Here is a 17,821-nt window from a genome sequence, read left to right as displayed (position 1 = left end):
GGCTCAGCACAGGACTCAGCACAGGGTTCAGCACAGGGTTCAGCACAGGGTTCAGCACAGGACTCAGCACAGGACTCAGCACAGGACTCAGCACAGGACTCAGCACAGGACTCAGCACAGGACTCAGCACAGGGCTCCTCGGAGTTGTGATCACTTTGCTCAGGAGGAGATCTCTGCAGGAAGTGTTCTTCCTCCTCCTCCTCCTGGAGCTGCAATATCATGCAAGCATGAAGACACAAACACAAGTATGTTATGCATGAGTAGACACATATGCATTAGTTGAGTAAATGTCAACGGTAACTGTTCCTTAATCACAGGTAGTTATTGAACTTTAGCTGCTGATCTTTAAATAAAATGAATAACAAATTAATGGTGATATTCTGAAGGAAGTCTTTTCTGGTGAACTACAGCTTAAAAAAACATGAATAAATCCCAAAAGAGCTTCATTCACCATTGCCTTGGAACGGCAGCTAATTTTGACCCGAAAGGCTGTAACATCAAAAACAAAACTCTCACAAGAATACATTCATTTCTAGTGAGAGGTAAACATTAAATACAATTATTAAAAAGTGTCATGAAACATTTCATCAGCCATGCCATCAAGAAAGCACAGTGGTGGACACTTGTTGCACTCTCTCCATTACCCTGGGTCAAAGGAAGTTCAGCAGATACTCCAAAGTATCACTTACAGTTGGGGAGTGTTTGACCACTCGTAGAACTATGGAGCAATGTCGTACGAGTGGGTCCCCGTTGTGTTTGCACAAAACATGCAGGAGGACCCGCATCCACCAAGAAATGGACAGTAGGCTTTTTGCTAATATTTGGTGAGAAACACTAAATGTTAACATAATGTTTGTTGGTTTACAAGAAAACTTCACAGGACACCTTTGAGTTTGGGAATATATATAGTTCACTGGGAAACCGGAAGAAAAAAAATATGCATTCAGGATAGAGAAACTCTTCTAGACTCGAGAAGTCAGTTTCATCATATTTATCTGAGGGATGGTCTGTGGAGCGACAAAGAAAAACAGCAACATTCACGCAGAATTCTCTGCTTCACAACATGAGAGATCGAAAACGCAAATAAAAACCACTCATGCCTGAGACCCATGACAAAGTGAAGTATGATTTTCTTCAGGAAGCACACTGATCAAGATCTACAGGATTGTTATAAAACGCTGCTACGTTCAGTGTCACATCCTCTCACAGGCTGACTGAGGCTATGAGTTCCTGATGGACAGTGTAAAACAAGAGACGGCTTGTGAGAAGATGCTGTGTGGAACAAGCATGGAAGATACCTGAGAGGAGAAATCATTACGCTGCACAATTTATTTATTTTTAAACTAAAAGTGGCAATCCTTAAGGTTTCAGTCCTGGTTGGTTTAGAATTTATATTTGATTTATCTTTTTGCTGATACATGACCTTCACGTTTTCATAATTGTGTGCAGTGTTTCATTTTTTGTGTGTATACAACAGAGGAAAACTGTAATTCAGCATGTTTCCCTGGAATGTTGCCACAGACACCCATTTTGGAATTCTGCAAACATATAACCTACATTTGGTGAAACTTTAATTAGTAGGCCATAGGCTCAGTCACCATTGTGTTACCTCCTTCGGTGACAGATAGGGACTCAGACATTTATTTAAATGACAATCGTTTTTTTGCCACTTAAGCTAATCAACAGTTTGAATGAATTAAAGCTTAATTGTATTAAAGTTGAAGTTGGAAGAGACTGTCACTATAATTATAATAACAGAGATGAGATCATAATTGGCCAAAGATACAAAAAGAAATACAAGTAGAGCTAGAGGAAAGCCAAAAGCCAACACACTAGCGCAGCACGAGGAGAAGGAAAATAAATGATCGATTATGGCAATGAGGAAACAGAAAATCTTGTTCCTAAAATAGAGGCTGGGAAGGATCCAGAGTGCTAATTTGAGCCAAAGGCAGGATAGTAGACCCTGCATATATTTTTTATCTTAATGATTGATATTTCTGGCGTCAGCTAAGGACAATGTAAACGTCTGTGCAATCTGAACCCATGATATGGTCCATGCAAATATATTTTAGTGGATTATTATATTTGTGATAGACGGCATGCTCATGTTCAAATCTCTCTCAAATCAAAAACAAAGCCTGTGCTATGTTGCATATGTAATAGAGGTGCAACTAACAATCATTTGTATTGTCTCGATTAAACATTTATTCATTTAATCCTAATAAAACAAAATCCATAAATGTTTAGTTTCCTATAGTTTAAAGTGACATATTCAAATGTCGCAAAATAAGATATTCTGCTTACTGCTACAAGAAAAAAGCCAGTGAATTTGTCAATAAAATTGTATGTGTGCACTTGTTTGAACCATTGTTTGAACTCCCAGCTTTACCCTTTTTAGTAACACATTTATGCAAAGCCAAGAGCAGAGCAGATTTAACCCTTTGAAGGAGCTCAGTGCACAAAGAGTCTGTATGAACTATTGTCAGTGTTCTTGTGCTGGATGCTATTGTCCAGCCATTTGTTTGGTCTCACCAAAAATAGAAAGAAATACATATGCATGACCAGCACAGACATGGCGGTGTTTTTACTGCCAGTGCAGATGATGAATAAGGCGTGCAGGCGAGCGAAAGGTGTGATGAATTATTGGTTATTTCAGAGGTATGGCATGCACTATATGCAAGGACAGATGTTTTGTGAATTCAGGGCCAGAATATGCAGTGTGCTGTTCTTTGTCATCACAAACATGACAAGTTCTTGGGAACATATAGGGACAGAAATGCTGTGAGTCACTGGGGAGGAAATGGGTTGTTTAACTGTCTCCCAGCAATCTGCAAGGATATTTCCTGACTACAAGAGTACTGTCATACAGCATTAACTTCACTACTATTTCTCAGCCTGCACTAGCATTAATACAGACATTTTAATGCATCCGATTCTCATACCTGAAAGTATGAACCGTCTTCTAAGTCTACTTCTTCTGTGATTATTAATCAAATCAGAGCAAAAGAGGTCAGCTTTGAGGTTCTGCATACATAAATATGAGAGTGAGGCGTCAAATATTTCTAAAGCGATCAACTAAATTCCCCTGGAGTACAGGGCAGCTTTGGTAACAACCACCTGCATTTTTTGTTACTGACTAAACATATACATGTTGACCACGGGTTTTATTCTTTCATCAATTTACGTCCTTGTTTTCGTCATAACACAAGGAGATGAATAAATAATTAGACAAAGAAAAACAAAGAAATCAGAGGAAATTGTAATAGCTTGTATTTGTACTGCCATGTCTGTTTACCTATTTCTCAGAAAGAAAAAAAACTTCTTACAAAGTAACCAAAAAAAGCTTGGTTTTGTAACTCAACGAGTTTGACTATATTCTGAGGACAGAATCCTGACTCAGCCCAAGCAAAGATGCCAACCTGCACTGCAGGAGGCTCAACGGTGCAGACTGTTTCCCCAGCAGACCGTGAGACTGAGATAAATATTGCAGAGTAATTGAATCACTCAGATTGTTTCCTGTGGGGGGAAGAGGACAGAACATACAAGCCTGAACTCAGACAAACCCTCTACCACAACTCCTGGAGGACAACTGTGTTCTTAAAGGACACAGTCATCTTCTAAAATAAGATATGTGTCCTTTAGAACCATCAGTTTCAAAATGTACTTCTCACTGCTGCCAGGCCTAGCTGTCTCTTCCCTCAGACCGGCACCCTCCTCCCCTCCTCTGTTACATAAGCCCACTCCCTCTTGCCAGATTTGTTTAAAATTTGGTTGTGTGAAGCACGGAGTACAGGGCCAGCAGAGGAAGTGGTTGCTACAGAGCTATAATATGAGTTACCAGGACAGCGGAAGAGAGAGAAAGACAGAAAAGAAATGAATGCACAGAGAGATGAACAGTCAGGTGAGTGAGCAGATAGAGTCACTGAGTTTAATGCGCATGATCACTCAGAAAGAAGAAAGTGACTTTGAGTTTCACTTCCAGACAAAGACTAGATTATGTAAACTCACCTCAGCAGCCACAAGTCGGACCGACAGCTGTCCAAAAGGCCAAAAACACACTTTCTTGCACAAGTTTGACGCAGCTACAAAGACGCTAACAGATGGCTGATGCTGCTGAACCTGCAAGTCCTGTGTCCACCTAAAACCATCACCCACTAAGACAGCGCAGCTCCACGCAGCCGATCATCTGAACCTGTCCACAGAGAGCACGCACGTTACCTGAGTCCACCAGTAGCGCTGTGGCGAAACACACTCACTCCTGCTGATCTCTCCGACTCAGACCGACTTCCCACAGTCAAACTGTTAATCTCAGCCCTTTTCCTCAGAAAAAACCTCTTTGCTCGGGGCTTCTCCTTCCTTCTCCCGTCCCCTCTGTTCTCTGTCTTTTTTCAGCAGCAGCCTCTCTTTCACTCCTGGGAGCTTTGACCATTTAAGGAGAAGGGCTCTGTATGCCTCTTTGGGCTGCTGTGGAGTATGTGTGTGTGTGTGTGTGTGTGTGTGTGTGTGTGTGTGTGTTCCCAGGCTGCTGCTCCACTGATCATCCCTCAACTAAAACCTGAAGAAAGTTTAAAAAAAAGAATGTTTGTTTTTCTGCAGGGTTTGTTTCTCTAATTGGAGTGTGGGAGCAGGGGAAGATTATTTTGTGTGTTGTTTGTGAGAGATAGATAGATAGATTGTGTCCATCTAATCTGTGTTTACTCTGCAGCCTAAGAGGAATCCATGCATCCACTTCTGAGCTTTTGTAGTTCATTATTGTTTGTCAAACTGCATTGTCAAACATCGCACCATTGGTGCTGCTTTTTAGTGGCGAGAGATTTTGGTTTTAAGAGCAGGGATCATCCTCAATTTTGTGAGGAAAAAAGATCACAGCACACACAGAGTCACACTGTTTGGAGGAACGCAGCTGACGTTCACAGCAAATTACAGCATCGCGCTTTGAATTAAGATGAGCTGATAGAAATAAATATCAAAAGGAGCAATTTGTGCAAAAAAGTCAGATGTTCTTATTGTTTAGTTCAAGTCAAGTCAAGTTATTTGGCATTGATATTGTGTTACCTAAATCCAGTGGGGAAAGTATTCAGATTAACAACAATGTAAAATAGTCTGTTAGAAGTCAGAAACCCTGCACTCAAAAGTTTCCTTCAGGGAAAGTTCAGTATTATGATCAAAATATACTTGAAGAATCAAAAGTGAAAGTACTCGCTCTGCAGAAAAATGGCCCTTGTGACTGACATATTATCATGAATTGCATTATAAGATTATTAATACTGATGCATCAATGCGTACATGACAGTAGCATTTTACTGCCGTACTTGGTTGAGTTCTAGCTAGTTTTAAATTAAGTTTAGTCCAGTGGTTCACAAGAGGGTCACGAAATAAATAAAGAGAGGTTGGAGACGATCCATGAGAGAAGAAAGAAGAAAACACGTTATTGTTAATCATCTGATCATTTACCTCTTGAGCTTTAAACTGTTACCCAGCGAAGGGAAATTTCTCTTTGGTGAAACTACTAACAGCTTATCTGAAAAGAGACATGGGGCTTAAAGTATTCATTGCTTTTTTATGAGGGGCAAAAATGTTGGGAACCACTGGTTACAATTAGTATTTTATGTATTGTAGTTTATATGTTTATCGTATGTTTTTTAATGTAAAACTTGAATCTGAAAAGGGCTGCACGTAACTTTATTTACCTCTATTTAGCACTTATAAGTAGTATATCAACTTTAAATGAATGGTTCATAACACACTATGATATACATTTAAGCATATAAATGTTCATCATAATATATACTCATAAAACACAGTTGTAATGTATTTATAGGACAAGCTGTAATTGTACTGTTCATTAAAATGTCCTTATGTCTGCTTACAACTACATTATAGTGTGTTATAAACAATTTAATAAATGTTTGTATAATGCATATGAATGCTAAATAGTGAGACTATTTCTTAGGAAGGGTTGGAGTATTGTATAAAGTACAATATTCAGCTATAAAAGTAGGATATATACTCAAATAAAGTACAAGTACCTCAAGATTAAGTTATTTTCCACCTCTGCCCAAACCACTAAATCAAATTAAACTTCATCTTTACATTGGCATGCTTGAAAGTAGTAATCAGTATCCTCTCAATTTCCAACAAGCCAGTTCAAAAACATGAAAGATACAAAATCACACAATACATTAGACATGCAGTCCTGCTTCTACATACAGAAATAATATCATATTTTACTGCAGTAGAGCAGGAAGGAGTCTTACCTTGCTGCAGCTGCCTCCTCCTGTGCCACCTGTAGGAGCCAGAACACAGACAGACAGTGAAATCAGTTAATTTGCATTTAACAGGAAAGCATGTGCAATGCAAATTTCATGAGACGTCAGAGAAAAGTCAGTGTGTGTGTGTGTGTGTGTGAGAGAGAGAGAGAGAGCGAGAAACAGAATGAGGAAACAAATATGGAAGAAATAAATTCAGTTTTCTGTCCTGTGACGTTGATGCTGGCGTCGTGATATCGATCTGATCGTTAGAACTACTGTAACTCTTGTTTCAGGAAGTACTTCACCCCCCTTGTCCACCTCTATAGCTAGGGGCAACAATAACCTGGCAACCATTTTGAGTACATGAGGTGCTTAATCTGGTTGGTAGCTCTTGGCCCAAGTAAACGCTACTGTGTCGTCTGCTTCAGGTTGGTAATACTGTGATAACAAGCAAAGGGCTAAACACCAGTAACTTGTTGTAGAGCACCATTAGAGCTGAGCAGCAATAGGGCAATTTAAAGCTAATTGCATTAGGTAAAGGTAATTAAATGAACTAGAATAGTTCAAATATGAAAGAATACATGTAAAAAAACAAGACTGAACTGCTTTTATGTGTCTTATTTGATGGTGCCAAGTATTTATTGACTGTTGGAAGACACAAATCAGACTCTTAAAATACTTGAGTAATGCTCTTTTTACAGCCAGATTTTACTTTCACTATAAATCATTACACAAAGCATTGAGAAAAACACCTGCAGCGGTGCATGACGAGATGAAGGTGATGAAGATGTACAGTGGATTATTGGCAGTGTTTTGGCACACACACACACACACACACACACACACACACAGGATTAGAGACTCACTGCTTTTCTAAATTATTTACATTTAGTCTTGAATGGATCTCTGTTCAGCACACAACCTCATTGTGTCTTGTTTTAAACATAAAACATAAAAACAAGTTTTATCACTTTTTTTATGTACAGTGTGCCTCCAGTGGCTTTAACATCTCATATTAATGATTTATTTGTGTATGGTAGATGAAGAGGGAATATGAAGTAGTTTTAAAAGCCTTGATGGAGGCAGAGTACTCCACTGTACCCTAGATGGCATCAAAAACACAGCATCAGCACGGATACTGCAGTACTGACAGACATTTAAAAGGCCACATTAACTAAAATATTAGAAAACAATTAGCTATTGTTAGCACGCTAAACTAAGATGCTAAAAATGCTATAAACATGACACCTGCCCAAAATCAGCCTGCTATCATTGAGAGCATGTTAGCATTTAGCTCATAGCACCAGCAGTGCCAAAAGCAAAGCCTCACACAGCCGCTAGCATGACTCTTAGCTTGGTTTATGAATGTGTTTATGTGACATGCGGTTTCACAGCGGCTTTTATTAGCTTTCTTTTAATTAATGCTGTGTCCGAAAATATGTGCTCTGATGTTGTTCAGCCTGCTTTTCGTCTTGCTCGTAGTTTTTGTGCTTAACATTAAGAAATCCAGGACATTTTATATCACACTAATGAAAATGAATCTATGGTGTCCCTGATCAATAAATAAAAAAAGGTAAAGTACAGTATTCTCAAGATAATGTTAATACTTATAGCTTGCTGTGTGGGGAGCGCTCCAAATACGATGAAACCTTTTCCAATTCTTTTGAAGAAAGTCTCTTCTTTTATTTACATTTAAATAGTTCTGCTTTTGTTAAATCCCTACTGTAATGCACTTAAAAGCCTGCATTGTGTACTTTGTGAGCTGCACATCTTTTTAGTTATATAAACATGCTCAAAGCACTTCAGAACAATTCAGACGTAAATGCTCAGTGGGCTGTAACACAACAATTCACAAAAACAAAGTATAAAAGTGTTGTCCATTAACAATGGCATGTAGCTAAAAATACTTACCGTCACATAAAAAAAACCATTCTGACCTCCCCTAACTTTAGTGAAGGAAATAGCTTTAATTCATCTTTGTCTAAAAGATTACCCGATGAACACGATAACACTATAATGAAGCCATCATACCATTCATAGGCAGCTGTGGAGGCTCACTGACTTCTGGAATGACGGAAGATGGAGGAAGACCGTCTCCCTCTTCAGGCTCCACATCGGACTCGGCCGTAGAGCCTGTGACGTCTGTTCCAGGATCAGCTGGCAGACTGGGACATGGAGACTTCAAGAAAGTACAGACAGAGGAAACAGATTAATCACTGTCCAACATGGGAGACATTAAAAGAGACAACAAAACAACACATGTGTTTGACTGTCATAGACTTACAATTTATGTTATGTAATAAATATGAAATCACAATTATGAGATTAATACTAGAGAAAATACTTATTATTACTATACATTTAAAGTTAAGGTAAGGAAGAAATAAGAAAACATAAATTCTGCTACGCCAAATTATGTTTAATTCTTGGACATTGATCTATTATTTACTTTTTTCTTTGAAATACTTCATAGTTTACCTCCTCGGATCATTACAAATTATAAAAATGAATGAAAGGGATATAACTAAGTACATTTACTCAAGAGCCGTACCTTTTTTTGAGTCGTTTGTACTCTTTATACTTCGACTCCACTACAATTGAGAGACAATTATTGTACTTTTTGCTCCATTACATATATTTATTAACTGTAGTTACGAATTACTTATTAGACAATCATAATCCAAAATATAATCAAAAATGATTATGTATTATTAGAGGTTAAGATCACAAGCTACCTCGCAAATTAAGTATAGAAAGTAATTAAAATAAGCTCCACCTTAACACCTGCAACGCTGAAGTGATGAACACATTAATGCATCAAAAATTAGAACAGAGTATTTCTTCTCTATAGTAATGGTACTTTTACTGAAGTAAAAGTTCTAAATACTTCTTCCACCATTGCAAATGCAACAGTCTGATACAGCCAAATTCCTGTATTTTGTGACAAGAGTGCAAGTAATGTCATAACCTCAACTCTAAACCTTTAATACCGGCATCATTTATTCTGGCATGAATTATGAAATCATCTCCACGGAGCAGTTTTAGATTAAATCAGACTAAATTAGAATTTAAAATTTCAGTTCCCCGGTATTCATGTTTTAAAATCATGACTGGATTTTGGACACGCAATAATACATTTTTTTTGCAGGTGCTTTTTTTCGAATATTAACTTTCCTGCATTATTTAATGTCAAATTGAACTAAATAAATACACAATACATTTTAGCAGTGCAACATACTTGTTTCTTTAACGATTGTGGCCTTTTCAATTCAAGATCATTAAATTAATTACAATTGACTTGAACTATTACTCTAATTGAAACGCAAACTGATTGTTAACACAGACAAACCTGAGTTTGATCTTTTTCTGTGATCCTGGCCTCCAGAACATTCAGCTGCTCGTCAGTGTCGGCTGCTCGTACCAGAGCCTCCTCCACCCTCAGAGTGATGCTCTCCATCCTCACTTTCACCTGGCTCACCCTCTGCTCGCTCTCTCTCACCAGCTCGGCGGTCTCCAGGGCGCTGTTAACCATCGCCTCCATCCTTCTGAGGGTCTCCAGGAGGCCGTCTGCGGTCACCCGAAGCTGGGTTTGCTCCTGCTCTGAGGCTCCACTTGTAATATCCGTAGCGACCGCTGCATCCCTCTGATCCTTCTTCACATCTCCGTCTGGTTCGTTTCTCTCTGTGTTGGTTCCCTTGTCGATATGCAGATTGCTGTTCTTTTTCTCCGTGACACACTCCTCTGCAGATCTTAGAGAGGTTTGCAGGAGGCAAACCTGCTCCCTCATATCAGGGATCGTCTGCTCGGCTTGCTGGAGCTTAACTTGTGTTTCAGGGGTCTCCTGGTCCGACAGGGTGTCTTTTGTCCGGGCATTAGCCCCCTCTACACTGCGAGCTTTCCACCAGTTCACCACAGCCACCTTCTTGGCCTCCTGGATCTGAGTCTGGCTCTCTTTTTGCTCCTTCTCCCAGGCTCTCCACCGCTCCTCCACCTTCTCCCCTTTCTCCTCCCACACACACTTGTGCAGCTCCAGCTCCTGCAGCCTGAAACCACCACTGCAGTTTTATAAACATCTCCTTTACACACTGTTATGTCTGTAGTTACCAAGGGGTACTAAAACTGCACTTATCCTCGATAGAGTCTAACACACAGAAGATAGTAACTCCTATAGGTTGCGTAATGGAGACTCCAATAAATATACTGTCAAAACCGGACACCCCTTTTTATTTGCCGGAGAAAGCTTCTAAGAACAGAGGCTAACATCAACCAAATCCAGTCTGTGACCATAACAGGAGAAAGGGAGGTAAAAAACTCACATACACATTGACAAGCTGCTGCTTGATGCTTGCCTGTTGCTGCTGGCGGTGAGGAAAAGGCCTCTCCTGTGTTTCTACAGGAGCAGAGTCCTGCATGTGAAAGAAGACACGAGAAAAGACAGATTTATACGCATGTTACTGCATGTACTAATTATCATCCTCTGTTGATTCTCCCCTCACCCTCTCAGGATACTTATTGTGCAGAAGATGAGCTATTTCTGCAGACTTAATCCTGTGGATGATGCTCTGAATATCATCATTGTGTGTGTGCAGGGACGCGAGGCTTCTGTCGTCCAGATCTCTGTGATGCTGCTGCAGACAAAGAAGGCAAAGGAATAACTGTCAACATGAGACAGAATATCAGCACCATGAAAAGATAACCTGTAGACGGCATGCGCTTCCTACCTGCTGCATATCCTGCATCTCGCTCTGCAGAGAGCGGTGGTTTGGAGGATCTCGACTGTAGAGAATCTGAGGACTGATACAGTGTCTGTCATACCTGTCAGGATCAAACGGAAGAAAAACACTCACTCACTATATATTAGAATAAAAACGTACATTCAATTAAACTTGTATTAATTGTGCAGTTCACACACACAACAGGCCTATTTCACGGAGAAACTTTTGACAGGAAAAGCACAGGTGTAAATGATCAAATTAGTGATGGCTGAATTCTGTTTGGCTCTTTCAGTTTCAGGGTCCTGGTGTTGTGCATGTTGGCTCACTGTTATGCTGTTATGAATCACAGGGACACTTTTATTCAGTTCATGAATAAGAACTGTGTTTTTCCTACAACAAGTCAACACGCCTGCTGTAAAAAAAGGTCTATCGTGTTGAAATGTTCTCTAAATTATAGTGTTTACTTTCCTACAAAACTATGTAAGCTGGTACCTCCTCTGTGTTTGTAATAAAAATAAAAATAATCACTTCATTTATGTGGCTCCTTTAAAAACAGAGTTTACAAAGTGCTTTGACAGAAAGCAAAGCTAAAGAAAGGCAATAAAACAAAAGAAAGCTCAACAGTGAGGCCCAACAAAGCAAGAAAAACTGGGTAAGAGTTAAACCCCGATTAAACAGTACAATAGATGAAACATAAAACCAATTGATACGATAAGAACAAACTAAGAAATAAAATAAATAATAATAATAATCTAGTAAAATAGAAATAATATCAATAATAAAGTAAGCAGTAAAGTGACGACGTCGCATAAAAGCCACATAAAAGTTGAATGCACAATTCCATCACTGCTTCATGCTGCAAAGTCAAACAAAGGAAAATGTTAAATAGTTTCAGAGAACAAAATGTAGATTGAACAGAGATGGAAGTACCTCAAAAGAACTTGGTGTGAATGTTCCTGTAACCTCGCCAGCTCTGACTGCAGACCCTGCAACACCAGAACAGTTAATGTGGTAAATAACAGCCAAAATGTCCATCCAAACCATTGATACATTATAAACACATTTGAGATATAACAGTCTTCAAATTGTTAGTGTTCCTGATATATATATTCTTATTATGAGGCTGATAAGTTTGCTCAATAGAAAGAAAATATGGTTCGCTCATTGTTGTGATACTTGATCTTAATGTTTGCATCACATTGCATTTGAAAAAGGTCTCTTTTCGTGATTTGACATGATGTAAAGTACCTACTCGACTCTATAGCACGAGATGTCAAAGTTTGATAAATAAGTTTGCTTTGAGACAAAAACGTACCTCAATCATGTTGTGGTTCTCCACATGAGAGTTCTTCATCTTATCCATAAGAATATCTTTCTACACGGAAACATTTGAAAGTAAAGTTGAAATACAAAAATGCTGACTGACAATTTTTTTCTGCTCAAAACATCCAGAAAGACCAACCTTTGCGATTTCTCGGTCTCTCAGCGTCAACATGACCAGGGTTTCCTCAAGTTCGGCCTGTGAACATTTAGATGTTTAACTCTCAACTCATAACGCAGAGACAAACACAAGAGTGTTTTACTGATCTGTTCCTACCCTCAACTCGGCATTGACCTTCCGGAGTTTGTTGATACTATCTTCTGAACATGTCCTTTCAAAGCTGATTTTGTCATTCTGTGTGGACACAAAGAAAAGAACATCAACTTTAGTCTTTTTAAAATCCATCATCGGCCAGATTACAAACAACTATGAGAATTCATATCAGGGGAAATCAACAATCCTACAAAGTGACGCACAACAAACTACTGCTGAAATGCAGTAAAACCAAGGAGATGATTGTTGATTTTAGAAAGTGAAGACACACACCCCTGTGTCCATCAATGGAGCCGAGGTGGAGCAAGTGAACAGTTTTAAGTTCCTGGGAATCAGCATCACAAACAACTTGACATGGTCATCTCACATCTCCAAATCTGGTTTAAAAAAAGCTCAGAAACAGCTGTGTTCCTCGAGGAAACTTCCCCAAAATCCCCGTGCCAAGTCCAAGGTAACTTTTACAGATTAGCAAAAAACATTACAAACATGGCATGGGATGTGCACGGCTAAAAGGACAAAAGGGCTCTGCAACGCGTAGGGGTGGGCGATATGACTTAAAATGTATATCACGGTATTTCTTTGGGTTTTTGTGGTGCCGGTATTATTTCATGGTATAAGAAAATGTAAAGAGATTCTTCACTCAAAACATGATTCTGCCAATTTTCACTCTATTGTCAATGTACGGAAACATTTAGCCGTGTAGCATTATGGGACTTGCATTTTGTTGTGCAACCCTTAGTTGTAGAATGACAATACAGGAGCCTTGAACATACACACATTTAGACTTAGGTTTAAGACTACATTACCTTGTCTTCAAGCCTCCTAATGTGAACCTTCAGGCATTCAACCTCCTTGCTCTGATGATGATAAAAGATTTGCATGTAAATAGTTGTGGTGAAAAATGAATCTAACATAGAAGCTAGCTTCCCTGGGAGACTGTTAAGTGTGTGATGTACCAGTTGGTTGCAGCTGGTCTGAGTGCGGCTGGCTCTCTCCTGGGCCTCTTTGAACGCCCGACGGGTCTCCTCCAGTTCTTCTGTCAGGGACCTGGCTCTCACTGCTGACCCCTGAGCACTACACACACCAAAGACACATCAGAGCTTATTGTTTTATTCACCTCCGCTCTAAAAAATGAGCAAGAACAAGGATTTTGTTCTGGTTTTACCCAAATTTAAACTAATGGTAGAGTGAGGGTTGAGTCGCATTACCTGAGGTGCTGTAGTGACGTTTGAAAGAAACTTTCACATTGCAAAGAAGACAAAGCAGGTAAATTACATTTTAAGCAGTGAGGATGAGCGGGGCAAACCATCAAGCCGATCCTTATTCCAACAAATATATGATCCATTTTGTCCACCTTACAATGTTAAAATAATTTTTCAACCTTATTAAAGAAAGTCAGTCTTTCCATCCCATGAACCTCTTTGATCATTTCATGCCAGTTATCTACTGTAGGTGGAGCGGCATGTAACTATTTACGAGGGAGTGCTTTTATTTGCTGCTACTGTAAATATTTTCATGGGGTATCTGTCATTTCCTGTTATTCTTTCTGGCAGATCACCCAAATAAAGGGACACGCATGTCAATGGGATCGGAAGCCCATGAATCTGCTGCATAAGTCTTCAAATATTTTCCCAAAACAGTTGTATCTTTGGGCAGATCCAAAAAATGTGGTGGTGATTTACCTCATCATGCCCACAGTTTCTCCAACAAGCATGGTCTGTAGATACAAGATGTGTTTTCAATAAAGGAGTAATGGAAAAACCAACACGATTGTTCCAACATAATTCAGGCAGAATTACACAGAACAAAAAGTAGAAAAGACAGTTTCACGCGTTTTCCCATCGTCCTATTGATACAGTTTGTGGTAGTTAATATATCTTTTATAAATCCCTGATAAAAGTTTTGAAATTTCTGATTAAAAACCAAAAATATCCCTTTAGGTTGACAATCGCTACACAACGTATTCTGCTTCCATCTTGTAAACAGAGATTCTCTTTATCTCCCTAATTCACGCAATGACTTGCACCTGCACATTCACTGTCATGTAGCGACACTGACACTTACTGGTGATCCACTGGGACTACAGCCTAATAATGACACTGGCAATAAATAACATTTTACCTAGGGCTGGTTATCGGTACCTTTAAGGTACCAAACCGAAATTACCCAGTACTAAGTAATGTATCGAAACTTCTCCAGTCAAACGTCAATTGCAATCAATCCCTTTTTCTGCATAGATCTAGAAAACAAACAACTATTTGTATGGTTTTGCTTGGAGCTAATTACAGCAAGTGTTCTTTGTTTTAATGTGACGTGGGATTGGCCTATTACCGCAGCAGCTACAACAGTGCTGACAGAGCTAACAGTTTTAACCTAGGGGAACCAGAAGGTGGGCTTTACTCTTCCGGTCCCGCCACCATGGGTTGTCCGCAGAAACTGCTTTATGAGCGCTGTGCAGGGGGGCCATTACTGGCTTGCCAATGGGGTACAGACACAGCTTCCATTCACAAGATGTGTATCAATGGAGTACTCCAATGGTAATAGGATCACTTTAAAGGTACTGGTATTGGTACTGGTATTGGTACTGGCATCAGGCTTTTTTAAACGATACCCAGCCCTAAATTATAACTATAATGAACACCATTTCCCCATAAACACATCAGAAACATAACCTCCGCGGTGACTAGATATCCCAGTTTTAAGCTGGGTGTCCCAGCATTGTCCACACCATTATGCCTACAGCTCTCTGACTTGGTTGCAGGTAGTGCCGGAATCGGTAATCCAGCTCAACGTTCTCACTGCTTTCATTGTCAGAACTCTCGACTGCATTGTTCTTGTCCGTGTCTGATTTCCCCTTTATTCCTGTTTTGGGTCTGTCCCAGGTTTGTCTAGAGGCAGGCTATTGCATGGAAGTAAGACTTTGAACCCCTCTCTCTGGTAAGAGACTTGGTGCTGATTGTCCCTTTTGTACTGCAGAACCCCAACAATGACAGTTTCTCTCATATGGCTTTCTCTAATTTGCTCTGGTGTTGAAGGTTCGTCAAGATAGGTGAAGATGCATTGCTCACTAAGTCCAGTGTGTGTATTAAGCTGTTGTTCCCCAGGCTGGTGGAGTGTCTTTCTGCATTATAACCCCCTGAACAGTGGCATATTGAAGAGGTAAGACCAACAGTAAAATACAATTGCATTGTATTACACCACAAGAAATTATTCTGTTTAATTACCAACACATGACTTATAGTGCCGAACATACACTCTCGTTCTCCTTCCATTTGGCCTCATATCCACTGTCACACCAAAGAATTGGGCAGAACGGTAATAATTCTTCAGATTCCTTACTGATGATGTATGTACTATATTTGATCCTTGGTTTCCTTATAATCCAAATAAATTGTTTGTTTGTAAATTTGTTGTCTCATTCGTAAAAGTAAGTTGATGGGAGTCTGGGTAAAATAGACATTTTTATCTAATTTCTCGGTTCAGTAGTGATGTTGACCAATTGCTAAGATCCGTCTTAAATCTTCTTGTTTACACTAGGACAATGTGTGAACCCAACTGCTTCCGTAATCATGTGGTGGATGGCGATTCAATGTTGAAATTTGTGTTTTTTGAATTTATAGATCGAATATGTGCCAAATAAGGGCAGGAATGCAGACATCTGGGATACGAATATAAAGCAAAACATCATCAGCGTACAACTGTATTTTGTGTTCCTTGTTATTGAGTACAATTCCCTGTATAGTCTTCTCTTACTGCTTGTGTCAAAGCTTCTTTGTAAAGTGCAAACAGGTTTGGTGATCTGTGTCTCCTGCACTGATTAATGTGCCTTGTGATTCGTAAGCAATCAGTTCAAGAACCTTCTAACTTTGTTGAGGGAGATTCAAAGAATAAAGAATAAAGTAGTTAATCCCTCACCTGGTTAGCTTAGCGCGCAGCTCAGTGACCTCAAGAGTGAGCTGCAGGTTTACGTCTTCACACTGAGTCACCGTCCTCATCAGACTGCTGTTCTGCTCACTCAGCTTGCGGTGAGCGTGCTTCAGCTCGGTCACTGTGCCTAAAAGGTCTTTTCCATCACTAAACCAAACAAAGTTTGTGGTGAAGTACGACAACACATTATAGGAGGTAAACACATGCAGTGATTAAAGTAGTCAAATAACTAACCAGGAACACGGGTGGCTTTCTGAGGAGGAAGCCTTGCTTTGAGAAGCTGAGGAATCCAATCCTGAAAGGAAATCAGGTTTAGTGAACCGCCATCTGATGTGATTCCGACATTTCTAAGTCTAAGTCTAAGTCTAAGTCTAAGTCTAAGTCTGAACAAAACAGTGACGGCTTACCGTTTACAGGCACTTTAGAAGAGTCGGGCCAGGATACATGACTGCTGTCCACATTAGAGCTGAAACACACACACAGAGTCATTCAACGGAAATCCACAGCAAATGTAATCATATTAGGAAATTCAATAACTCTAAATGCACAGGCCATCGTCCCCCCTTTCATTTTTAGGAATAATTGACCTTGTTGCTGCCTGAATAGTAGTAGTTGAAGAAGCATAGATATCTTTTACTTAAGTACAACTAGCAATAACTCAGTATGAATATACTCCATTATAAGTAAAAGTCCTTCATTCAAATTTGTACTTAAGTATCACGAACAAAATAGCATCGAAATGGCACTATTTAGATTGTTATATGTATCATATGTGCGCTATTTGATGATATTCAATAATGCATTTACTTGAAAGCAATGTTATAACGCTGTTTACATGGACGTTTTCAATTTAATGATGAACCAGTAATTCAAGCTCATAACTAAATGTAGTGGAGTAAAAACAGAAAGTTGTAAGTTTAGTTGCTGCTTTCTGAGAACATTTCCATCCACATTTGATGAAAACATTTGTGGACCTTTTAAATATTTTATATCTTTCTGCTTCTGGTTTCATGCTTATCAATTTTATGTTTTCATAACATTTTAACATCTTTCTTTTTTTTATGATCTATTTGTTTGTTTTGTTCATATTTTTCTCTTTGCTTTAATTGTTTGCTCTATGCTTCCTTTTAAGCAGTTTGTTGAGAAAAGTGCTTAAAGATTTTTTTTATATTATCATTATAACCTAAATGAATTACATCAGAATCTGAGATGAGTCACTGAGCAGTGATTTGTGAGAAACAGGATATCAAATATAGACTTATCTAGCTGAAAAGATTATGACCATGGCTTTTTTATTCTCTAGATTGATGAAGATGTCTTGCTGTTGTATCGGT

At 39.2% G+C, this 17,821-nt stretch overlaps 1 protein-coding gene across 1 annotated transcript; it reads right to left on the bottom strand.

Annotated features, from left to right (window-relative positions):
• Positions 1 to 8,077: 8,077 nt before the first annotated feature.
• LOC306697106 (uncharacterized protein) lies at positions 8,078 to 10,038 on the bottom strand (the record flags this gene model as incomplete). Its single annotated transcript, XM_079160851.1, has 3 exons — positions 8,078 to 8,085; positions 8,283 to 8,430; positions 9,601 to 10,038. 3 exons carry the CDS (start codon positions 10,036 to 10,038, stop codon positions 8,078 to 8,080), a joined length of 594 nt encoding a protein of 197 aa, XP_079016977.1.
• Positions 10,039 to 17,821: the final 7,783 nt, after the last annotated feature.

Source organism: Pholis gunnellus (genome assembly GCF_910591455.1).
Source record: "Pholis gunnellus genome assembly, chromosome: 1".
Classification (NCBI taxonomy): domain Eukaryota; kingdom Metazoa; phylum Chordata; class Actinopteri; order Perciformes; family Pholidae; genus Pholis; species Pholis gunnellus.
This window is presented reverse-complemented; position numbering and strand designations above follow the sequence as displayed.